The following is a 26,311-nucleotide window of genomic DNA, read 5'->3' as shown; positions in this document are numbered from 1 at the left end:
AAAAAACGCAAAAAACTTACAGTGATAGTTTATTTAATCATTTTTATTTATTTAAAAAATAACTTAAATTGATATTAAACTAACAAGTTAAGGACCAGACCGATTGACAATACTAACAACAGGAAATACTCCTCTTTGGTTGGTGATACCTACTATGGCCGTATACTATAGTTTATACTATACAGGGTGTCCCATATGACGAAAGGAAATATCAGAAAATGTGGCAACATAGTATATTTTGTGGTATTTCTAAATACTTCAAATGATTTCAATCCAATTTTCATATTATTATCCTACGAAAGTTCTAAATTATGAAAATAATATTCTTTTAAGATGCACGAAACAAAACTATACTTGAAATCGTTAGGAATATTTTAAAAATACCTAAGATAATATATAGGGAGTGTTCAATTTAAAATAACTAAGTTGGTACTCATTTCTGGCATAACCGGAAGTGTCATAACACTGATCTGCTGGCTTTACTATGTTGCCAAATATTTAAAACCTTCCTATTTGCAGATATTGACAGATTAATTATTTGTGTTGGAACACCCTGTATAATTCAAATAGAATTTTCCAGGAATGTAAAATATTAACCCGAAACTTATAAGTTAAATAAAAAATTGTTATTATGGAGCAAGCAGAGCGACCGTGATGTCACGATGGGGTAACGTCACATTGCGGCCTATACTAAATTTATTTAGTGTCATAAATATTTTTAAAAAATTAAATCTAATCAGTCTTGAGGATTTCCGCTCGAGAAGTTCTTAAAGGCTATTGTTGATCCGTCAGAACTTTATTAATAAAACTAACTTGAATAATTATTATTCAAAGTCAGTATTGAAAGTTCACACTGTACATAAATGTCATCTATTAATTGCTTTGGGTATACAGGGTGACCCATATAGTACGTCATAGCGTTTCTTGCGTATTACGTGAAATTCCAAACGAAATTTTGACCGTAACACCCAACAATAACCGAAAATCCAGCCAAAAAATCTTATCCAACTGTCACTTTGTCATAAGATGACGCAGGAGCTAACTACAGTGGGTTAGCTTTATGCTAAAAGTGCACACTTTGGTTTAAGGAACTCAACTATACTTAACCTAGGAATCAACTGCAATTTTGAATTGAATTTTCCTTTAATTGCTTGCGCTTGTTCTCCCATTTATTCACCCAATTCAAGGGGTAGCACATAATAGCCGATATTAGAATCATGCTACCGGACAGGTAGAATGTAGCCTCGTAGCTGCCGGTGGTGACGTAGAAAGCACCAGCCAGTGGTGCGCCAATCATGGCGGCCACGCCTTGAAATAGAAGCAGAAGGCCAAAAGCATTGGTAAGGCGTTCCAGGCCCAGGAGATCGACAACGATGATGGAGCGAAGGGAAGCGAAACATGCTGTAACATAAGAAATTCGTAGTTAGATATTTATAGTGGGAATAAGTATAAAAATGATAATATTCTTATGCTGAGTCCACATGTGTAGCATTACTAAACATCAACATAATCAAGAGATCTTCCGCTTTTAAATAAAGATTAAAATGTGAAATACTTACATATAGCCAATCCAAACACGATAGTGTAGAAGAACTGATACTCCTGCGTCATCGAGACTCCACTAAAAATAGTGGCGATCCCCCCAATTGTAAGAGCGACATTGTTCACCAACAATCCGTTCACTTTGGGGAAGAAACTCAGCACTCCACACAACACTCTCCCCACTGTATTAGAGATTCCCACAGAGGAAATTAACAACACTGCCGTTTGGTGAGTAATCATTTTGCTATTAGTCGCCCGGTCCACTAAGTACATAAAAGGAACGTAGAAACCCATCATGGTGAAGAACCCGCCTATCGCTAAAATGATGAAAGATGGACTTTTCAGAAGAGAAAAGTCCAACATGGTCGCCAGAGCTCTTTTAACTGCCTCGGGGAAGAGTTTGCACTTTTTGCTTTTCTCTTCCAGGATGTCTTCTTTTGGTGGTAGTCTTGTAACCGCCAAGTTGTAAGCTACTGAGCTTCGTGAGGTGTATTGCGGTAGTCTAGAGAGACTTTGTAAGAAGAAGATGTCGTCCCGGTATAACGGTCGGTTCATCACTTCACCATGGCTTTTAGTAAGGACGTTCCGGTTTATTGGTTGCACGTCAGCGACCAGTAAAAACGGGACACTCAATCTTTTCTCCTTTGAGTTAGCTGGTAAAACGCTTTGATGAGGTGTGGTAGGCATGTGGTGGATGGTGTGGTACACGTCAGAGAGGTGTACGTGACTGGAATGCAACACTTTGTTATGCAAACCCAAAGCTTTCTCCATTTTCTTCAAAGTGGCTTCACTCAGTGCAGGTTTAGCTTCTTCATCTTCTTGAGCCCGCAAGTCCTTCAGCTTGGTCGGTTTTAAGGGTCTGCAATAGAGATTGTTACAAAATACAGAAACAAAGTAAAATTAGACAACCAACCGGAATAAAAACCCAAAAATCATGCAAGACAAGACAATTCCAGCGTGGACTAGTAAGGTACGTCTCCAACCGAGACTTTTGATGAGCGATTCGGTAAGGGGGGCGAACATGAAAGTGCCGATTCCCGAACCGCAAACTCCGATTCCTGTGGCCAGAGGGCGCCACTTTTCGAAGTAGTACCCCACCGTTATCACTGCCGGAACGTAAATGAAGCCAAAACCAATACCTAAAAAAAACATTATAATTATTATACTACAAAGTAAACATGGAATAAGATAGAGAGAAACAGAATATGAAAGTTAAACACACTGCCAAAGTGCTAAACTAGGGTATTATTATAATTTTGGTCATTGTGCTGCCATTCAAAAAAGATTTATAAACCAAGAGTAATATTTTTTTAAACTAGGGACAATCTGATAAAATAATGATTTCTACAATAATTCTCAACAGAATCAAGGCTTCAATATTTGCATAATAACCGCTTTACAATAATTAAATTAAAGTCATTAGTAAATTTTCTCGTCTAATTTCAATGTCAGTGTCTTGGAAATTTTCAAAACTGACGCAATATCGTATGAATTGAACCGTTATTAGATAGATACACGTCCAAGGTCCCACTTGGTCGATTTCGGAAGACGTTTAATTGGTTTCCTGTTGTGTCGCAAATGGTTATTTGCCTAATTAATTAACTGCTTTGTTTGGGTGTTTTGATTAAGGAAAAAAGTGCAATGATTGTAATCAAGGCAAGTAGAAATCAAATAAAAAAAAGTTGGTTTTGAATGTCTCTCATGCAGCCGTTTTGCTCTGTCCACACCAGTTATAAGATTGATATGACTTCAAAATGTAAAAGTGACAATTTTTTACGGTCTACAATAGTACTGTCAAAAGGAGACTAACTGTTTGATAATCCATATAATTTAAGCTTTCAGTTAGCGTAATCATACAGGAGTGCACTTGAATTAAGAGGCTTAAGGTTTGGAAGAATACTTTATTCGGTTATTCTGTTGGAACCCAAAAAGAAGTAAGATCAACTAAAATTTCCTGTAAAAACCGAAAAAATTATATTTTGGAATGTGAATAATCCAAACTTCCGTCTTACCATAAAAACGACAAGCCGCCACTGTACATCAGTGTCTCGAAAACAGCATATCGATATAGATTACTAGTTGCTAGAAAAGTACTTGGTATCTTGGAACAAATTACGTCCAACTAATTTGATTTCTGCTTTTACTTATTAATTAATGGGAATCAATTCTTAATTTAATGAGGTCGATAGTTTTGATTGATTAAAGTGTCCCGATATTGGTCATCCATTTATATTACTGCCAGTATCAGATATTTAGGCTTCAGTATTAATTGGTTATTATAAATAATGATCTATACTTTATTCGTGCGTTTACTGGCAAAATCTAAGATATTACATTGTCTTAGGGCAATATTTGCCACACTTTTCAGGTTATTAATACACACTTTATTTAAAACAAATTATTATGATATTTGGACAGAATTAGTAATCGATCTAAATGACGAGAAATATTCAATTTTACAATTTATATTTATGATGTTTACGTCTGGGATACTACTAAATCGTTAGTTCATTGGTAGTAAATTTATTAATTCAATTAAAATGCTATTGATGGCAAAATTGAACCGAAAACATATTACTAATTCTATAATTATTTTGTTTCCGTTTGTCTCTACGACATATACTAACAAACACATCCTGTGATTTTGCTAATATGTAAATGAACACTTTGTTTTTCATGCTTTATTCTTAATATTGTAATAACAGTGTGACTAGTGGGAATTGTTGAAATTCCCAGAAATCCGAAAACATATCAAAGTGTTTACTTTGAAAATTTTAAAACGCAAAAACTCACCTCCAAGCACTCCATATGTAACGCACAAGAACTGAACTGAACTGGCCAAACTGGACAAGGCAAAACCAGCGGCACCTAATATAGCACCCAAGATGGCCACCAGCCTGAACCCAAACTTGTTGGTGATGGCACTGGCAAACGGTCCGACAAACAAGTAGAACCCGGACATCATCGAACCCACCAAAGCGGCTTGGGACTTGGTCACCCCAAACTCGTCCGCAATTTCACTCAAAAACATGCAGTAGGAGAAAATTATTCCATCCACCACCACGTTGCACATGAACGAGGCGAACACCACCACCCAGCCCCAACCACCATCTGGAGGAACCACCACTTGGATGTCATCTTCAGAGACATCTTCACTTGGAGTTGTGGTGAGGTTTTCGGATACGTCTTCATCAATCGGGTCGGCTTTCTTGGTCAGGTAGTCATCCAGGTCCTGATCGGGTAAGATAGTGTAGGTGGTGTCGCTGTTGTCTAAATTCGGTGGAGCCATCTGAAACACCAAACCACATTGTCAAATACCGTCAAAAATACTGATTTCACGGTTAAATTAACAGGCAATGACTTACTGCCACCTACCCACACGGTGATTTCGTCCATCTTTTACTAATAAAACTATAATAACCTGGCTGATTCAGTTTAAAAGAGAGATTGTCCGTCCGCTAGTGTATTTGGTACGTTAAGGAAATATAGTTTAATTAAATGGGAAAAAATTTATAATAATCTCGCCTTCGGTCTGCAATACCTGTTATGTTAACTAAGCCTGTTAATCCGATATGGAAACGTAAAATTCCGAGTTTTAGTTCGCACAAGTATAATGCGAATTTTCTCGTACATATTACTAATAAGGGAAGGTATTCTCAGGTCGTCTTTTTATTGGTTCAAGAATAACGTATTCAACGTTTAAAAGTACGCAAAATAAGTCCAATTAAATTTACATAATTATAACAAATAGCTAAACAATAACAATGATTGTTTAAAAATTTGAAAAGTTTTGCATATTTTACATTAACATACACTACATTTTTTGACACACTAATACAGTTGCTCAGTTTCACCCTGTATATGGGGTCAACATTAAAAATAAGGTGCCAAAAATAGTTATAGCCCCATTGATTAGTTATTATAAAAACGTCCATATCTCAAAGAGACTGGATGTTACAACATGGTACTGAGGGTTTCCGCAGTCTAAATGTCTCATTTTGTTTGGGTTTTGCCATGGGACATCATCAGTGTAATTGTCAAAGGTTTGTTTATCAATCTATAGGGGATGATCCACCGAGAACTGCACCTACTAACTCATCTAAATTATAAAAATGAATTTAGAAACAAAATATGGTACCAAACAACTTATTAAAGTGACAGGACCGGATTTGAAAAAAAAAACACTTGTGTGGAACAACATTGTAGAGGGAAAAATGTGGCAATGAAAATGTATTTGTTGTTTTGATTGATCTCTTAAAACATACTTTAATGAAAACAACTTTTTTTAAATTTAATTTTGTTTCGGACATATTTAGTACTACAGAATTTTTGAAAACGGCATTCTTGACGAAAATATGCACTTTTAGGACACCCTGCACATTTTTCTCAAATATAAAACAGTGGAGATTTGTTCAGCATTTTGAACACCAATATTATCTATGTAAACTGCATTTTTTTTTCTAATTTTGACATCAAAACTGATTAGAACGTTAGGACCTGACTGCTCGTTAAAACTTTTTGTAATTGATGACATAAACATGTGCTTGTTGAGTTTTGCTCAAATAGTCATGCTCAATCTTGTTTTACTTTTCGTCATTATTCCGGTTGTCGCATTCTTTTGGCTTCGTTTTTTGCAAATCAATGACGCAAGCCCTGCTAACTATTTCCACAGTATTTTCTAACAAAAGTAGTAGTTTTTAATAGACTGACGCAATCTGGTTTTTACATTTTAAGTATTGCTAAATTGCGGTATTAACCACATTGTTATCAGTAAAAGTTTTTAAAGATATCGTCTGTAATCCTAATAATTGAGTTCCAATTAAACTGAGGCTACACGCTTTGAATTAATGTCCATGATTTACTATTCAATAATAGAAACGATCTGTGGGCAGATGGCAGAACTCATGGCCAAAGGATATACATCGATGATGCGGACGGACATCTATAGAGATCTTCAGAGGGGTGCGGTTTCACGAACCATTATAGCCAGTTGGATCGCCAACCTCCCTAGGGAGAGGGCGTCCTAAGAAGAAGCATAGTATGGGAATATTAACATTTATTGCGCTTCTTCCAGTGAATTACATTTTGTGAACCAGTATGTAATAATTTTACTGATTGTTCAAATGTGTGATGTACCTTGGGCCAGAAACCCACATTGTACTTAGTATCATAGTTGACTTCAAATTGGGTTAATTTTGTTCCTTTGTATATAGTTTGCTTTATTTTGTATTAATAGAACTGCGAACAACTATTCAAAGAACATTTATACTGCTTAAATGGTCTATCAAAATTTGTCCAGAGCAATAAAATTCATTTTCTGTAACTGGGAGTTGCTTGCTACATTCTTGGTTTTTGCTCTGACTGATATCGATAAAATTTTCTGTAATTTCCATATCATTCGGGCTTACAGTACTGAAAAAAATCATGTCTTTCCTTTAACCAGTTTTTCAGTTATACCTTTTTAGTTTTAGTTTTTCCTCTGCAGTGATGGTTTGCTCATAAAAGAGGAGGTTTTCTTTTCTTCCTGTAGAATAAGCATCATTGTTTTTGCCAAAACAGCAATTTTCAAGTCAAAATCAGCAAAATATTCAATCAAGACAGTTTTCTCTGCAGTGAGTTTCAATTTCCTACTTCGAGTAAGGTGATATAGTTTTGCTTCTTAAATTTATCCAGTACACCTTTGCCTCTTCTATTATGCATTTAATTTATTTTTGAATAAAAATTAGTAAGAAATGGCCTTCACCATCGGTCAAGATATAAAACGTAGTTAGAAAAAATGTATGGTTAACAAACCTCTTCATATGAGGTGAAAGATGGTCCTTAGTTTGTCTTAGGGACACGTGAAACGATGGTTGCAATTTATGGGTCATTTTGACAAAAGCTACATTATGCAGCTGGTGCCTGTTCAAAGCACCAGCTGCATACAAAGCATTTTCTTTTGTCTATCTTATACTAAACTTTTAAGGCAAATTGTACTATGTATTGTACTATGTATATTATACTGTGTAGTACCTTAGGAGTTTATTGAATGACGATCCTTGATCTGTCTATTTCACTCTGTTTTACTCACGAGTGCATACGATTCTAACTACTAATTGAAAGTGTACTAAAGTTACGTATAGTCAATAAATCAATATTTTAGAAACGTTTCCATGTTTACATTGAAATATATCAGACAAACTGAAATATTTTGATGCCATCTGTCAGTTAAAATATAATCATTTCTTCAGTATTAGCTGTAATTGCGTTCATTTCATATCGCAAGAGTAGAATTGACCGTGATAGGCTAATTTGATAACCCACGTCTAAGATTATAGCTGTGATTGGTCTCTGATTCGCTTAACGTCCTGCAAATGACTATACTTTTCCGTTTTGTAAACTGCTACAGAAATAGCAATAAACATCCTTAACATTAAAAAAATTCAAGAATCTACAGAATGGCAGAATTGATCTGATCATCATGGACTGGTCTCTGCATGATTCCCACCAGATTAACTTCAGATGAAACTATAAAACAGTGCTATGGTATCCACAAATTTACGTACAAAAGATGTAAATATTTATCTTTAGAATTTAATGTTAGAGTTGAGAAATATGAGGTTGGTTTTACAATAGTGGTCCGTCTTCCACACTGATAAACAAAAAAGACCAAACCATCCAAGTTAATATAAGGCATTTACGAAAATTATACCTGCTAATTCCACCGTTTACCACAATCGGTGCAACTTTTAAGGATCTGGTTCATTACGGTTCAATGAATTTTAGAACGCGATTGGTAATCCTATGTCTTTGAGATCTGGCATCCAAATGTTCATTGTTGAAATGTTTTATAATATCGACATACTCTCCCTCCATCTCGCAAACAGAACATATTCCAATATCCATTTTAATTTAACAGGTCACTCTCATAAGCTTGCTAAACTGTGGAACAAACCGCCAAACCGTCAACCATAAAGTAATTTTTGAGGTTATGATTCTACATTTTCAGGGAAAACCTGTCAAAAGTCACTTTTTTCTTAATTTACCGACGGAACTTCTCGATCCATAAATCATAAACCGGGTACATATATTCGGTATATGGGTAAAATTTCAGAACGGCAATGGTAGTTACCAAAAACAATTTTCGAACGCTCTAGGTTAAACAGGTATCTACCGGCAGAATATTCGTAAATGCCTATTCATACAGGTGTGATAAATCCAAAACCGACCAGAGGAAAACCGTGTAACTGACAGAGAAACGTAGATAATTGCATGCGCGGGACAAAGACAGAAAACGAAAAAAATATCAAGTAGGCCATATTTTCAGCGCGCTGTTGCCAAAATCCACCCCGTCGACAATATTAATTTTCCTTTTTTGTCCCGCGCATGCAATTATCTACGTTTCTCTGTCAGTTACACGGTTTTCCTATGGTCGGTTTTGGATTTACCACACCTGTATATGGAAAACTTCAAATTTATTCATAGAAACCAAGGGTAAGAATCAGAGAGAACAGTAATTGCAAACCAATTTAATGCTCCAGACATGGCAAAAGAAACAAAAAAAGGTTTTTACTTAATTAAATTAAATTTCTTCTCTTCTCCAATTGCCCTATATCCCTTTTGGATGTTGGCTATTAATATGGAGATTCGAATTTTATTAGCAGCTTGTCTAAACAATTGGATAGATGACAGGCCAAACCCTTTCCATCCAAGAATTGAATAGGTATAAAGTGAGTTGATAACTAAATTAAATTTAATTATTTAATTATTTTTAATGATGGACAACAATATGGATTGTATCTAATATCAATTACGTATATTGGACACACAGATAAATAATAAATAAATGCTGTTAAGATATTTGTGTTTGCAAAGTTATGGTCGAGCACACTTGTGCAGAAGTGGCAGACAAAACTTAAGCACCCTGATTGTTATCAGGAATATTTTATTACAAAAAACACGTTGCAACAGCGAAGAAAAGTAATGTTTTGATGCACCTTCTGGACACCCCGTATTCTTTTTGATTTGTTTTGTTTTAGTCCACCAATGGAAACAGAGAGATTGGTCATAGGTCAAACACGTTAAGAAACAATAAGTGAATAAAAAAATGTCTCTTAAAAACTGTAATTGTCGCTTTACTGATGAAAAGTTTAATATAATTGATTTTCCGCCAAAACAAAACAGAATAATATATTAAATAAAACTCATTTCAAATCTTTGATTCCAAAGACGTCTAGAGTGTATAGCATTAACCGGGTACTTCTTGACGCCTTACTGAACAAAGTGGGGCATTTCCAGTATAGTAATGGATTTTTGTGATACATTTCAATAAAAATTTAAATATTGCATGTAAAAATGTAATGAATATTAATACAAACATTACAATATCCATAAAAATAACGCAGAAAATCACTTTGGAAAAACCTTCAGGTATACCCAACACTGAAAATGCTCACCTTGACTATTCGCAATTACTGCTACTACTAATAAATCTGTGCAAGATCAATCAAATTAGAAACAACACCGAAAAGTCCACCTTTCACTACTTACACAACATTCTAACCACCCGGCTTAGAAGCGACTGAATTGGTAACTTCACTGTATGAACTTGATGCATACCTGCTACGAAAAATATGATGCAATAATAGTGTCTCAAAAATCATTTCAATTTAGTACCGCAATATTTAGTGCTACTAAGGTCGATTTTTGTCTAGCAAGTGGGGTTTTTCGCACTGGTAGCCGAGTAAATTGTTAATAAATTCGTGTCTATTTCTTCTTGATCCGTTCCAATTTGAATATTTAAGCGCCCATCAACTAAAACATTCCTGGCTAAATGCATGTTTATCAGAACGCTCATCTTTCAAGGTTTGATATTGACAATTTAGTTTATGTTCTATATTATTATTTATTATACACAGAGAGATAAAAATAAACTTATCTTATTGGCTAGAACCGCTGGGACTTTCAACCAGACCTCGTTTGCATGTTATGTTAGGTTAGTTCATTATCACCTCTATGCCAACAAGTACACGCATCAGGTGCCAATAAAAATACAATTACATAACTATATAGACAGATATTGCCGACGATTTTTTATAACGAACTCGCTTAAAAAAACATTAGAAAAAAACACTGAGAGAGAGAAGTAATTAATAGAGTAAATTAAGTATCCTGCTAAGTAATTTGCGGAAGCGGAATCTACCTCACTAAACTAAACACCCGAATTGTTTCCCCAATTTTAACGGGAAGTAATTAAATTACTTACATTGCAGTTATTGAATAAAAATTGCTGGTAATCCCGGATCTGTAAAGTAGGATGTAGGATATCAGTGTAAAAATCATTTCTTCATTGCTGATTGTAATTTAGATAGGAGAGTTTCGTAAGTGACAGAAATAATTCATAAACTTATGTTTAGAAAAACAGAGAGCTATTGAAATTAGATGCATCAAGTGGGTAAATAAATTACTTGCATTATTCATGCATTTCATGCAACTGTTAGTAGAAAGTTTGAAGTAATTTGGGTGAAGATTTAAAATGACTACCATCAGAACGTTTCAATGCTTAAATTACTTAAGTAAATAAATTGTACAGCATTCAAAAAGGTAATAATTAATAAATATATTAAAACTTTCTATCTTAAATGTAAAATTTGTGTAAGAAAGCAGTTAAAAAAATATATTCAAGCGATTTTTATAAATGTATTGCTAAAAACGAAGATCTTAAAAGCGGTTAAAGTTTAATGAAATGGTAATTAAAATTAAACATTGTTACTCAATTTTAAGATACTTTTTTTTTATCACAATCAGACGTTTGTGATATTTGGCTTCTTCAGGGTTGTCACCTTTTTTGTGGTTTTCTCTGGTTTACTGCCCCATTTTTTATCTTTGTTAAAGTTGTGTTCAATAAAATGAAGATTTCGATTCGATGAAATTTCAAATACCCACTTTTCTGAAAATAGACGTTTAAATCGATGTGTCCATGAAAGTTTAATGCTCGACCTTTTGTTTCGTAGTAAATCGTTCATAAATAAGTCGTTACACATTCGTTACAATAATCCTTATTTTGAGTAATTAAATTGAAAATGACTAACGCTGATAAGTTTCCTATGTGTCAATGAGTATTAAGGTTTTCAAGTCTCAGGATCAAAAATGTTGTAACAAATTTAAGAAATTAAATAGTTTTCAAGATTTAAATAAATACTAATCAAATATTAAACTGCTTACGGAAATAATAAACAGCAAACATTTAGGTTTTTATTTTCCACACTTTATTCTATCGCCAAAATGCCTTAACTAGAACCAGCGGCTAAACTTTCAATAAAAATAAGCTATTTCTTATTATACAGGATAGGTAAAGAAACATGTTTTGTATTATTCCCGGGATAAGTTACCAGAAAAGTGCGACTTTTACAAAAAACTCAACCATTTTTGTTGAAAAATTAAATCAGATACCAATAAAATTCATTAAATCGCTAAATAAGAAATATTCTAAAATTTTTCCAGTTTACAAATTATTTATGTGTGAAAGTGATAAAAGTGCCATTACTTAATTTTGATATAAGAAAAATGTCGCCTACTATTACACAATTTTTTGATTATCATTTTTACGACTTTTACGATTCTCATTATCATTATCTTCTAAGTAAATAACTGTGATGCTTAAACCATCAATTACCGAAACAAACACGCTTTACTCCATTCATTAAGTAGATATAATAGTAATCAATTTCAGACATACCTGATGATAAAACAGTACAACAATCCAATGATCACACACTATTAGTAATAATTGTAAATACAAACATAAGTACTCGGCGAGTACTCTTTAATATTAAAGCCGGTTACGAAGCGTAAGCAATACGATGCAGATAAGACAGTACTGCAGTACTAATGGTGTTCCACATATCAAATATACCAATAAGACAGTCGGAGAAATGTAACCACGTGCGAGTTAACGATTTTCAGCCCCACCTTCTTCATTCTCTATACATACAGACAAGTAGAACTATTTTCGAAACTTTTGAAGAACATAATATTTTTGAATTTCGATTATTTTTAGCGCTGTTTGTCAGCAGGGACTTCTTTTCCACTTAAATTGTATCGAGATGCGGAAATAGTTGGCTGGAGACAAGTTTAGATAGCCAGTCCACTTGGCAGAATAATCGACGATTGTTATGTAACTAGTGATCATCAGGAAAACATGTCCGTTTTCCTACGCTGTTTTACCGTCCAATTCAGAGGGTATTTCATACTATTTTTTTCGGTTGTCAAAGGAGTCTTTTACATAAGCAATGTTTTTGTCACAAATGAACACACGCGGTGAAAGTCAAACGGTTATGAGGAGTATACAGGGTACAGGGTGCTTGTTTTACGACCTTACCATGAGAATCTATGGTTTACTGAAGTAATACAAAGTCGGTTAAATTAGAGCAAAGTATCTCTTCAAGGGCCGAATAAAATAAAAACGTTATCTCAAAATTTCGTTTTTTTTTTCCGAAAGTAACGGAAATTTTGTAATTTTTAAACCGACATGTTGCGCCCCCTGTTATTTGCCCTAAGTTTTGAGCTCGTATAACGTGGTCACCCTGGATTTCTATACTAACTTTTCGCCCATATTATGCCATTTTTGGATTCTCTGATTAAGTGCAGTTTTAGTTAAGTACATATTGTATACAGTGCGTTTTTTTTAACGCGCAACATAGGATTTCACGTGTTAAATTTTTAAGCCCATGTTAGACCATGTTATTTTGGAACTACAAGTATAAAACTTGACGGGTGGCTATTTCGTACCCTGAAGCTTAAGTAAATTTACCAATTCGGCCTAAAAAGTGTTAAAAAGCTTGCAAAAAATCATCTTTTTTCGAAAAGGTTTTATCGTTTCATACTCCCTGTATGCATTGTTGTTCTTTGTTGTTTTTGATACTGGCACGGCAGGTAGCAGGTAAAATTTGGCGTAGAAAGTAAAACAGGGTGATCATTAACTTTATATCAAGAAAGTTAAGAACAAAAGAAGTATTTTTATAAGTGAATTGTTCAAATTGACCTTCGTTTGAAGCCAAACAGTATATTCCAAACAATCATAAAATGCCCTTTTGACGTTCAAAAGATGTCGGGTCGTGATGCAGTCAAAATAAGTCACTTTACCTGCTACCTGCCCTGCCAGTATCAAAAACAACAAGGAACAACAATGCATACAGGGTGTATGAAAAGATAAAATCTTTTCAAAAAAAAATTATTTTTTTCCAGTTTTAAATCACTTTTTAGACCAAATTGGTAGACTTACTTAAGCTTCAGGGTACTAAAGACACACCCGTCAAGTTTTATACTTGTAGTTCCAAAATAACATGGTCCAACATGGGCTTAAAAATTTAACACGTAAAATCCTATGTTGCGCGTTAAAAAAAACGCACTGTATGTTTAACCTATTTTCGACAATCATATTTTTAACAAAATATCTGTTAAAATGAGATTTGTGTCCCGAATACCAAAAATACTATTCCAGACAATTTTACGAAACTTCTACACGACATATTTCAAGCGGATTGAGGTCAGGAGGTATTTCCAGTGGTCCAAACTTTCCCAAAACGCTTTCACAAGACATTCCTCCTCCATAATAATAAACTATATGTATATTTAGGTAAAGCAGGAAGTGAATCATTCATCTTTTTTATTAGGATAAGTGGTTGCGTGACTGATCCGGGGTTACACATTAAACTTGACTTTAACAAAAGTCATTGCATAATCAGGCTAAAAAAAAATTATAAAAATTTGAGTAATCAGAAGCAACCATGCACTATCTTGAAATATGGTCTAACAACCGAAATAATCAGTGATAGTACGCGGTTTCCTGTTATACTGTTTGTATTTCATCGACCTAGTTGTATATCTCGAAGATTCCGACTTTAGTTAACCAATACATGTAGGCCTCACAAACAATACAACCTTATGTTGACTTAACCATTTGCTTTCAGTGGCGGATCTAGAAACATATGTCAAAAGGCTTTTGGATTATCAAAAGTGTTCTTTTAGGAACCAAAGTACAAAAAGTTTTTTATTAAAAATTTGGTTGAAAAATAATTGAACGTCAATATGGCACACGTCTTTGCTCGATATCTTTTTTATTGCTTCTGGTAAATTCCATTGATCAAACATTTTATTTTAAGCCAATATGAACCATAATAATAATTGAATTTTTGTACACAAAACAACATGGAAACATTTATGGTAGAGCTCTGCTTCTGATGAACCGATCTAGTCGAAACTTGGCACATCAGTAAAACTAATTCTGAAAATTGCAGTTTTCTATATCTGACTCTATTTTCAAGAAATATGGAAATATTCATAATATACAGGTGTGGTAAATCCAAAACCGACCGAAAACCGTGTAACTGACAGAGAAACGTAGATAATTAAATGCGCGGGACAAAGACAGAAAACGAAAAAAATATCAAGTAGGCCATATTTTCAGCGCGCTGTTGCCAAAATCCAGCACCGTCGACAAAATTAATTTTGTCGACAGTATTGAATACTTGGCGTTTGGCAACAGCGCGCTGAAAATATGGCCTACTTGATATTTTTTTTGTTTTTTGTCTTTGTCCCGCGCATTTAATTATCTACGTTTCTCTGTCCGTAACACGGTTTTCCTATGGTCGGTTTTGACAAAGACGGAAAAGTGAACAAATATGAAGTCCTAGGCCATATTTTCAGCGCGCTGTGGCCAAACGCGAAGTATCCAATAGCGTCGACAAAATTAATTTTGTTGTTGGATTATTCCTAATTTATTATAGTCGGTAAGTGTGAGCTGTATTTAGTCCGATTTCTGTCAAATTTGTTTAACGATTTGAATGAAATTACTTATTTTTCATTTAGCAGTCGAATTGCTGTAGCGTTACGAGACCTCCCTATTGTAGTAATATTTCATCTGTCATCTGCGATTAAAATCTAACCTCAAATCCAGTCGGTAAAATCAGTCAGTTTGACAACACTGATGCAAAATTATGGCCTACTTAAAATTTTTGGAGGTGTTCTGTCTTTGTCACGCGCATTCAATCATTTATGTGTCTCTGTCCGTTACACGATTTTCCTAAGGTCGGTTTTGGATTTACCACACCTGTATTTATACTGTGGAGCTTCGCTTCTAATGTACTACGTTTGCTCCCAAGTTTTGCTATTATAACAAAACTTGGGAGTCTTGAGACTTTATTTTTTTCTGATAGTCTATAAGTAATTTTTTAGTTCGATATTTAAGTGGAAATATAGCTGAATATCAATACAAACATTTTACCTGAAGTAGGCTTAAAATTTGACTTAAACAAAACATAAGCGTGGTTTGTCCCTCAAATTTGGGATACCCGGTATATTAATGAATTATTTAAAAATGAAGTAGGCACAAATATCTTATCTATCTTATATCAATATCTAGAATTTGTATTTTGCAATTTTTAGTTAAAATCAAAATAATGAGAGTTTAATGGGGTCAAATTTCAATCTAAATCTAAATCCAAGTAAAAAAAAATTAGAAGAGTAAAGACTGAACTGAAGGAGCAAACATGAAATCATGACAAACTGGAAAAACTAAAGATGAACAATCACAAAATCTCTATGAAATTCCCATGGGAATCACAAATACGAGTGCAATTTGATTAACTGCAGGCAAAAGTGTTTATCTTATTAATAGATTCCAAGAACCAAATTGACCAAAATTGCCAATCTTCAGACTATAAAGAGGTTAATTGGATTTGTCTACATCCGAAACCAGTTACGGTTAATTAAACACACACTCTGCCTGTTTACAAAAGATTCGGATATGTACCTCTCCAGGCAGAAAAAAACAATTTTTTTCATTTCTGCTTTGTTAACATTTTAACGATTTTCTATACAACTTTATATTCAACAATGTTTGATACATACAATAATATGTATAGGATATGATAATCATTTTAACCTTGACCCGGTCGAAATCAGTGGTTCGGGTTAACGCCTTTACGAAGCAACATTATTCTACATTAGTGAAAAAAAAATTGCAAATTCGAACCTGTTTCTAGTGTCACAAATCCCGGGTCTGACGCACGCAAAATCGATTGGAACTTTGGAAAAAACCACGTTCTAGGTAAATACAAACGACCTCGATGGAAAAAAATTGAACGAATACTCAGTAATTACCATTTAAACCGCACTCTGAAAGGCACCACGTAAAGGAATTTCGTTATTTTTATCTTCTAGTGCAAGCTCCCGGCAAGTTGCATCAGCCAGTTTCGAAAATCCTTTACGTCCTCGTTTAGCGCGGATCGTTCTCCTCTGTTTCTTGTGGCAATAAAAAAATATATTACAAGCATGGTCTAACAATGGAAACTATAGTTTAATTATTAGTTTGCCTGGTCATTTTTCCCCGATGAAGCCGGATAAAGATCAAGATATTGTACATGAAAGGGATTTATGAGTTACGAGTAATGTGTAAGACCAAGACGTATTACAACAGGTGCGTTCTCCTGATGATGGACAATTTTAAAAAAATTACTTGTCATTATGTAAAACTGTGGAGTTTTTGTTAGTTGGGGTAAACAAATGGTTCAATAATAAATTAATCATAAATAAAATCAAAACAAGAGAGTTTTGGTGACCTTTCAATTACCATTAACTCTTCAGAAGATCACGTCTTTAACGCACCTACCAAGTCTGCAATTATTATTAGGTTTTATAAAACTGATTGACTGAAAAAATAAACTTGGCAATAGAGGGGTTTTCATCATCATAGACTAAAAACTGAATCTCAAAAACTCAAAAACAAATTCAAAAGTAACTTTTTCTACTTCTACAGCGGTTTATAGAACGGATCAGCAGACAATTGCCACTGACTAAACGGATATGGAATCACAGTCTTTTGCTAACTGTTACATATTAATTAGACCAATTACAGGCTAATTTTGACTTTGCTGATCATAAACCATCCTTGTTGTACAATATTCTATTTTGTTATGATTATTCCGTTCAACCATAGTATAACATTATGGAGCGAAAAAGATTATTAAGAGCCCAAAGTAAATTAATAATTTTCGAAAAAAATAAGGTAGGTATATGCGATTATTCATTCCACTCAATCTTGGTAACGTTATGAAGCAAAAAGATATCGTAACAAAAATGAGACATTTTGGTGATGTCAAGTTATATTGGTGGAATGCTCACGTGACTATGACGTTTTCTGACTTGTGGCCAATGGATATGTCTATTTCTCTGATTACTAGAGAAGATTCTCTCTGCGAACAGACCTTACAGAATGTATCTTTGTTAAGAAAGTCAATCAATTTAGAACCGCTCCTTATCGATTAACAAATAGTGATTAAAATTTCAGCATTTGATAAAATCTTACTTAATACATTAACAAGTATTTTGCAGTTTTGTTCCTAAATAGGAAAAAATAATTTGTGGTTAATTCCGCAAAAAAATGGAAAAGCAAAAAGAAACAAGGATGATAACCTGCGACACGTATTTCTATTTAAACTTTACTAATTAAATACTGAAGTGAAATGTTTCTGTCATTGATTATGACCGTTCCCTGAAATAAAAAGTAAAAATTCAGAAAAAGTTATGCCACAAATTTAATTGGATTCGGTTTTACTTAAAATTATGCTCCACAAAAACTATATTTTACCTTTTAAATGAGAACTGGTATACCTATAGTAAAAAGCCTTAAAATAGTAAGTAACAATAAAATGGCTGCTATCAGAAAAGCATTAAAAAATAAAGTATAGAATGTGAACTGGCTAAACAAGCAGGCAAAGCCTCTTTTCTCAACTAAGTGATCATCACACTACTTATGTCCTTTGAGATACATCAGTTTGACGTCAGGTGTCTCAAACATCAGCAATAAATAATACCAACAATCAAGTCGAGTCTCAAGGTGAACGGTTAGAATAAAGAGAGCGATGAAAATTGTAACTTAGAGTTTGGTCTCGCCTTGTTAACTCTAATAACCAATAAATGATAATAATTCTTGGGAGAGCGACATTGAGCCTTAATTATCGGTTTTTGCGTTATGTAGCGCGAATTGGTTTTTATTGTTTATAAACTTTTTCTATTACAGCAGATGGCCAATGTCCCTCTAATGCAAGACGCTCGAGCATTGCATCATATCCCAGAAGTAAATGAAAACTATGCAAATTAATTATTGTTGACTTTCGAAATTGTTTATATTGCGAATGCATTTAGGCAATTTACTTTGATCAGACGTAATTAAGCACGGTCTCTTTTTTCGGTTCGATAAATATTATTATTGAACCGTTGTTATATTTTATACGCACTCAAAAAAAAACAAAGAACGCGGTTTAGTTTATTAATAATAATAGTTAATAATTAAGACCCTGAAGGAATATTTTACAAATTAAAAACGTCGTAGATTCAACAATTATTATATGTATTGTCTATAGTCTAGTCTAAACCAGTTCCGATATGGTTTACGTAGATGAGGTTCAAGGTTTACGAATTTAGAATAGTTTTTGAATGTAAAAAGAGTTTAGTGAAATCTAATTTTGTATTCACTGTTAATTATTCAAAATGACAGTAAAAGATACACCTTTAAACGGTGACTACTTATAATTTAAAATTTAACATCAACACTTTTGGATTATTAAAATTTTCAATTTTATCCTTGTATTTCGCTATAAGTCACACGTGACCATTCTGTTTGCACTCGTGCGGAAAAGTCTAACTTTCTGCACTCATATGCGTGCGAGAAAGTATCAATTCTGCACGCAAGTGTTTAGAAAAAAGGCTATTTTCGGTCCTATATTGAATAATAAAATATACTGTAATACTATGATCAAATTTTCCACTATATGGAAGACGGTTTGTATTGCTTACTGCCACATACAGTGTGCCCCAATTTTATTCCGAGATGCGACTTTCTGAGTGACTTGTTAGAAAGATTTTAAAGTCTTATTCAACTCAAAATTAAATTTCAAACTCAATCTCTCTTCACCAGCTAACATTTATTAACAGTTATTATCGTTTTGTTTCTCTAGAAACCGTTTGAGATATCGTTGTACTGTATAGAAAATTTCTGTTAACATATACCCTGTGTGATAAAAAAGCCTCCTAACCTTCCTTAAGCGATTTTACGATTTTTTTGGTTTGATTCGGTCCTAAACCTTTATTTGAGAGGATCTTCTTGAAGAAATGTACGTTATGACACTGTTACTGATAATAAGAAGCCACTGAAATCGTCAGAAAAATGAAGTATAATTTCTAAGACCGCCCTGCAAAAATTGGTAAAACAAATACTAGAAATTATAACCGCAAAATGAAACTCTTTATTAATTTATACATAGAAACTTTACAAATAAAAAATCTTCTGTAAAACACCACTCTATAAAAAAAACACCCAGAATACTATTTTATGAAACGTACTCATAGAAATAATTCCGAATGAAAATGGAAAATGGAAAAATGCCCAAGTTTTCAAAAAAAACTGGACAATTTCCGGCGTAAAGAAACCAAATCGCCATCAAATCACACTCGGGATTTCATTATCATACGCCACGGCTTTATACTTCCATATTTTAAGACTTTTTTTTTACTTTTCAAATAAATAAGAATTTATTCTGTACACCTAAATGGCATTATCTAAATTATTAATTATGTAAGAGGTTTTTTATTTTCCCTTCAAACTAGGAAGTGAATATCCTGACAACTTTGTTTACCGGCCCGTTGCAAATCGGACACCGTTTGATCGATTTTAACGTCCGTTTGGCGCACGCGTAACAACAACAACGATGTGCAATATTGGTGTGCAAAAAAATGCTGTCCTTTGGCGCGTTATTACAAAACATGCACAGTTCGCTGTCCGGTTTGCCGTCCAGGCCGGACGGTTTGTCAGTTGGAGTCGCAACGCGATCCGACTGAAAGCCACTCGTTTCGGACGAGAAACTGGACACTACCGATCCGAACGTCGACCCCGAACTGAGTTCGGACGAGAGAGTGTCCAGTTTCGGTTTTTTTGCCACTTCGAAATCGGACAGGCTGCTCTCGGACAATTGGCGTTTGCGTTTAGGGGAGTTAATGCTTTTGAATGGTTCATCGGGTGTAGTAGACGTACCTGTTGACAGAAAGTGGACCTGTTAGACACACGGTAAGGAATGGCGGTATAAGAGAAGCTTATATATGAAGATGAAGCCCTATTAGACGCTAACTTTATCAAGTTGAAAACCCTAACTAATCAATTTATATGCAGTGATTTTCATGGAAAATCAATAGACACGACTTCTTATACGATTTGTTTTTTCTATGGTTTTGTAGAGCCTTCCAATACGGAAATATTTAATTGATTTCCTTTGTTACCATAGTTCCTGTTAGAGCAGTCTTTGTATATTTGGTGGTTTATGTATGTTTCTAGGTGAATAACGTCACATATTTGGACTGTGTAATCTAGACAAGATTCGACTGTCGGTACAAAAACATCAAACATCTGAATTACACTCACCAAAACAAGGTAAGATGCAGATTTGAGTCAGCCTTGCACAAAGAAAAATTTGCTTTTTGATTTTACTGATGAACAACATAGGCATGTACAGACAAAGCGTGTGTGTGTACAATCATTAATTTAAATACTAAATTTTAACTGTCATTTGCACCGTGAAACTTTAAGCCAAGCTTAAGTGTGGTTCACACATCTTTCACTTCTATTGTCATAGTCCAAACCAAAGAAAAAAAAGGTGTAAATGGCGGTTAGTACTGTAAATAGCTCTTATCTAAATCTAGGTTTAAATAAGATTGTTTAATATTAACAGACTATTTGCTAGAGATTAAAAATGCTTACCTGGCATTGTTAAATGTTCCGGAACCACGATCTGGTCCAAACCGAGCGACGGACACTCCTGACTCGATCCGATGCCGGAATCCTGCGATAGTCCGCTCAGACAGTTCTTGAGCATGTCGAGCTTGACGGGCTGCGTCTTTCCCTTCTGTTGACGTCTCCTGCGACGCCTGCGCGGTCTCGGTGGCAGAAACTTTTTGCGATCCTGACGGCAAAATCACAACAATTGAGCAAAAAACTTGCTCCGACGATGACCAAGTATGACACATGGAAGACGCATTATTTATATGTTGTGCAACGTACAAGGAACAATAACGATTGCAACAAATGCAATTGGCTTATTACTTACCGCCAATCGCAGCAAAAAGATAAACCAAAGCCATGAATAAACAAATGACAAAAACAGAATTAAACGCACCTTATAACAATTTTCGCATATTGAAAAACATTTGTGTGTCTTGCGTTTGTTGCACATCCTGCAATTCTGTCAAAAGAAGTAACAACGGAAAATTAGTTATAGTTTCAGAGAGAATATACTGGTTTTGATTGGTTTTCAGTTGACATGTCTATAAAGAAAATAGAATGCCTAGGCCAATGTTCGAGTAGATTTTTACGAATTTTTGGTTAATAATCCTTAAAAACGTATAATTTGTGCATTTTGGACTCTAAAGCTCACAAATAATAATTATGTACTAGTAGTAGTTGAAACAATGTTTTGGTAGCAAAATACACAAATTTCCCACACTTGCACTTACCTTAAAAAAACTTGCATAGAAAATAGTCCAATAATTTCAATGTTAAACAAGAAATACGACACTTAAAATTTTGGTTTCGTTTTGTTAAGACATCACAACCAACAAGTTATTAACAAAATTACATTACTAGAAACTTACCTTCCAATGGAAGCAAAACGACTTTGACAAGTTCGATCATCGTGAAACTATACGTCAAATTTACTAATTTTCTTACAGATGTAAACAAATTTAGTAACCAGAATGTCTAATTGACACTTTGACAAATGAATTAATTAAAGCCAGTATCATTTGGGATTTTTGTCAAAATGCCTTTATCAAATGCCAATTTGAAATAGACGCCACACACTGACGCCATTTTGCCGAATGCTATTGTAAAAAAAGTATTGATAGTCAAAACAATTTTCTTGCACTGACGCGGAGCAATACTGGGAGCGATTGCTTCATCTATCTTTAGCAAAAAACAAAAATAGTTTTTTAAAAATGCTCTATCCGAACTTTACAATATGTCTGGCTTAACAAAAACAACTTTTTAAATTACCGGAAATCTGGAATGCTCAAGCTGGCCACCGCGAAATATCAATGAAAACCTTTGGAACTAATCTAAGACATTGAAATTGTGAATTTTAATATGACGTCACCATTTATGGCGCGTCACTGCCACTTCGGGCGGGGGATAGAAAGTAGTTCATATGTGAACACTTTTCCTTGTGCTTTAAATAGATTTTCTACTCCAGATTCTCACTGCATAACTTTCCATTCAATGATAGTTGTGTGCAACATCTGGTGACATCTGTACTCAACTCTATGAGTTAGAAAGTACAGATGGCGTTCCAAAATCTAGGAACAGCACCATTAATGCCGCATCATTCGGTAAACACCGATCTGATTGGTTGAAAATGGTGAGGTTTTGTTTTTTGTTTATCAATCCCAATCCTCTGACCGGTTTCGCCGTATTACGGCTCATCTTTTTTTTTTCCATTCAATGTTAAAACAATTTAAGTGGTGTACGAGCTATAATAAAAAACATCTCGACTTAGGCAATCTAACCTACTAACTATTTAAATAAAAAGTTGTGACGCAACCTGTTATCTATTATCTTTTTAGGTGATTGTTACCCAATAGTATTAGAAAACAGTTTCCAACACTTTCACACACAAATCAAATTATTTTCATTATACCTTGTCATGCAATAATTTCAACTCGAAACAGACTATTAATTTGACATAAAAACAAAATGACAGACGTTGTGCTTCCAAGTATACCTACCTGGCCGAATTTCCGATCAGTGACTAACGGTGCTAAAGATGACCCTACGCTGTGCATTGTGCAATGACCTATTTTCTCTTAGTAAGACATTTGGCGTCTAGGCATCCTATTAAAACAAAAAAATAAGATACCACATGGCAAGGGCTGCGGTTTGCTTTACTATTAAATATTTCCTGTTACTTACTAAAGCCGCCTTAAGAATGAAAATTATCCAAAAATAATAGTTATTCCTGTTTTTGTGGACTCGCTATTAAAAGAAAAACAGCTTACCAATTTTCCTGTTACTGTTAGAAGAAAAAAAAAGAAAGAAAAACCTTACCAAATTTTCTTGTTAAAAGTAAAAAAAAATTGAGTTACCTGAGGGTAAACTGGAACATTTTTTTTTAAAACAGCTCCTTAATTTAATCTCTTACACTTTGAGGCAGGAAAGTCCGTGCTTTTAAAAACACTTTAGTCCCACTTTACTAGGGGAGTCCACACCGAAACACTTAAGTCTAAGTCTATAAGGTATCCCGATGGACCCGCAAGAAACCCTTCCAAACAATTCAATACAAAGACTATATGGATAAGGTAACTTTGCAGGTCCATCGCAACATCAAAACCATCGATATGTACCTGAAAACATTTTTCACAGAATGGGTACAATGCGTTGCGGTTTACTCCTTTGCACTGAACGCACGTGGAAAAGTCGCTCCTACCAAATGAACTTTCGGCCGTCGAACTGTCGGAATCTTCCACATCTGTGATCCAAGCGTCCAATGAACGATCACAAATCACTGCAGCGGCCGCCGCCAACATCATACTCTGCAAATCATCATATTTATCAAAAGTTCATCAAATCAGCTGTTACATCACACCCAACAGAAGATTCCTAGCAAAAAGCTCAAAATAATTATGACCATTATTTTAAAATTTTGCTTCTACTAATAGAAAAGGAGGTCATAGGCGAGTGGCAAGAAGTTATTATGAGAACATAGCTTATCTTTTGTTGTTTGTTTCATTTTGCATCATTGTTAATTACCTCAGAGTCAGTGGTGGAAAACTCGATTTCATCGTGATCCTCCGACATGCTAGCCACCTCGTACTCCACTTCAACCTCATACTCATCCCCGCTGTTAGAACTTTTTGACTCAGTGTCAGAGGTGTCTCTAATGACATCTACAAGTGACAAGGGTCTAGTAAAAAGAAACAAGGCAAGGGGGCGTCGCCAACCCTACCAGTTTCTTTTGCTTGGAGGCTGCAAATACTTTCGGTGTCGTCGTCAGACGGGCGGGAACTTTCGCTTTCCAACCGGTAATAGTTCCATCGTGGCTTTTTCAATTCAGTCAAGTCCAACTGAATGTCTTCATGTAGCCGTTTTGGCCACGGTGATACTGCAACAACATGAAATAGTATTTTGAGTAAAGTGTTGTTTAAGCCTAAAAAAACTCACTACTTATTTACTTGAGGATTGAAAGGCTAAAGGCTAAGTTTTTCAAATGAGAAGCTTAGAAAGTCTTTTGATTGTGTATTTAACGAGTTAAAAATAATGTCCAAGTATTGACCTACACCCAATATTGCCAAAAACATAACTTCTATGTTTCAAAATTACCTTCTGGCAGCCAATGGTGGATGTGTTAATAAGAGTTTTAAGATGTAGTAACACAGAAACAGAATGAGTTAAAATGAAAAAGTTAGACTGTAAACATTCTAGTAAACACTAAGATCAATATTCATCTAAAAATCTCTCATTCTATCTGTTAGATTAAGGTCTGTATACAAAACTGATTTCAAAAGTTTCAAGAACAGAGTTTCAATAATAGATCAGCATTATTTCTACTATTAAATCAAAGATTCATATCCCTTAGATATTGAGGAAAGAAGAAACAATACATTTGTAGCAAAATCATAAAAGTAGATTCAGTATAGGTACACCTGGACTACAGACATCAAAAAAGTCAGAAACATCTGGTCCTTCTACAACAGCAAAAAAACGCAACACCTAAGAACTAATTTACTTCTGAAACTCCCACACATTATCATAATTATAATACCCAACAAAACCATTATTGTATTCAGTTGAGTAAGTTTAAACAAAGCTTTTACAAATGAGGATAGGTTTGAACTTGTTCCAGTACCTGAGTCATGGGTTATTTGAAGGGGTGTCATAAAACCAGTCACAACAAGTAAACAAACCGTTGAAATAGGCACGTTTACGCATATAAATATTTAAAAAAAATAAAAACATATTAGGTACTATTTAGAAAATACATTTTTTATTTAAATTATGGCCTCAAAGAGATTTTATAGAATCTGACAACAGTGGCAACATCGCCCATATGCATATTAGTGAACTGTTGATAAGGACATTATTTTCTGATAAAACCCTGGGAGGTAATAAAAATAAAGGCGTGTGCAGACCATTCATTGCAATAATTTCAATTAACATTAATTAAATCCTTCTGAAATATGTAGAAAAATCGGCATCACTGTAAACAAAACAACGCGCACTTACCTGAACTTCGTTCCACCGACGTCGACATGATTTTAGAGTGGGTTAAATACACTTAATAGTCCATTTTCTGTGCGTTGTGTTTACTTTAAGTACATTAGACTTGAATACTTAAATGTTAAATGGTAAATTGTACCTTTACCCGCGTAGAAAATGGGAAATTTGGATAAAAACTCAAAGTGTTGGCACTCACGACTTTGCACTTTGTAGTGCTTTTGACGTAAAGACAAAATGGAAACCGCGCCGACGCAACCGGAAACAAAATGACCAACACAAACCGAATTTGCGACGGAAAAGTTCCATGCAACATAATACGTCAGTTACATTGTGACGTCATATGTTTATTAATCACAAAAGCAGTACACTTTTCCGCACGATCGTAGGAAAAAGAAATTTCGTCTATTTTACACTCAAATTTTACAGTCCTCACAGCACAACAGACAACAGTAAGTTTTTTTCATAGCAATTGCA

The 26,311-nt window shown here is 34.4% G+C and overlaps 2 protein-coding genes and 1 long non-coding RNA gene across 10 annotated transcripts; 1 reads left to right on the top strand and 2 right to left on the bottom strand.

Moving 5' to 3' along the window:
- Positions 1-16: 16 nt before the first annotated feature.
- Positions 17-21,474, bottom strand: LOC145728486 (monocarboxylate transporter 12-like). 8 transcript variants are annotated; one of them, XM_081978782.1, is made up of 7 exons: positions 10,198-10,346; positions 10,072-10,140; positions 9,978-10,013; positions 4,336-4,831; positions 2,456-2,681; positions 1,560-2,401; positions 17-1,401 (listed from the first exon to the last, which is right to left on the bottom strand). In XM_081978782.1, exons 4-7 carry the CDS (start codon positions 4,829-4,831, stop codon positions 1,115-1,117), a joined length of 1,851 nt encoding a protein of 616 aa, XP_081834908.1. In that variant the 5' UTR covers positions 9,978-10,013; positions 10,072-10,140; positions 10,198-10,346; the 3' UTR covers positions 17-1,114. The 8 variants fall into 8 exon arrangements, with proteins under 8 accessions (XP_081834908.1, XP_081834899.1, XP_081834925.1 ...); XM_081978773.1 differs by lacking the exons at positions 9,978-10,013; positions 10,072-10,140; positions 10,198-10,346 and adding an exon at positions 21,332-21,474; XM_081978799.1 differs by lacking the exons at positions 9,978-10,013; positions 10,072-10,140; positions 10,198-10,346 and adding an exon at positions 16,556-16,700.
- LOC145728661 (uncharacterized) lies at positions 16,069-17,126 on the top strand. Its single transcript, XR_014178135.1, has 2 exons — positions 16,069-16,630; positions 16,744-17,126. It is a non-coding gene; the product is annotated as an uncharacterized LOC145728661 (long non-coding RNA).
- A 423-nt stretch (positions 21,475-21,897) lies between the features above and the next one.
- On the bottom strand, positions 21,898-26,072 carry LOC145728621 (uncharacterized). Its single transcript, XM_081979004.1, has 5 exons — positions 25,844-26,072; positions 24,567-24,722; positions 24,371-24,507; positions 23,965-24,153; positions 21,898-23,455 (listed from the first exon to the last, which is right to left on the bottom strand). Exons 1-5 carry the CDS (start codon positions 25,869-25,871, stop codon positions 23,447-23,449), a joined length of 519 nt encoding a protein of 172 aa, XP_081835130.1. The 5' UTR covers positions 25,872-26,072; the 3' UTR covers positions 21,898-23,446.
- Positions 26,073-26,311: the final 239 nt, after the last annotated feature.

Source organism: Ips typographus, linkage group LG1 (genome assembly GCF_016097725.1).
Source record: "Ips typographus isolate SLU linkage group LG1, UJ_Ityp_2.0, whole genome shotgun sequence".
Lineage (NCBI taxonomy): Eukaryota > Metazoa > Arthropoda > Insecta > Coleoptera > Curculionidae > Ips > Ips typographus.
Note: the sequence above shows the minus strand (reverse complement) of the source record. Positions and strands in the feature narration are given on the sequence as shown.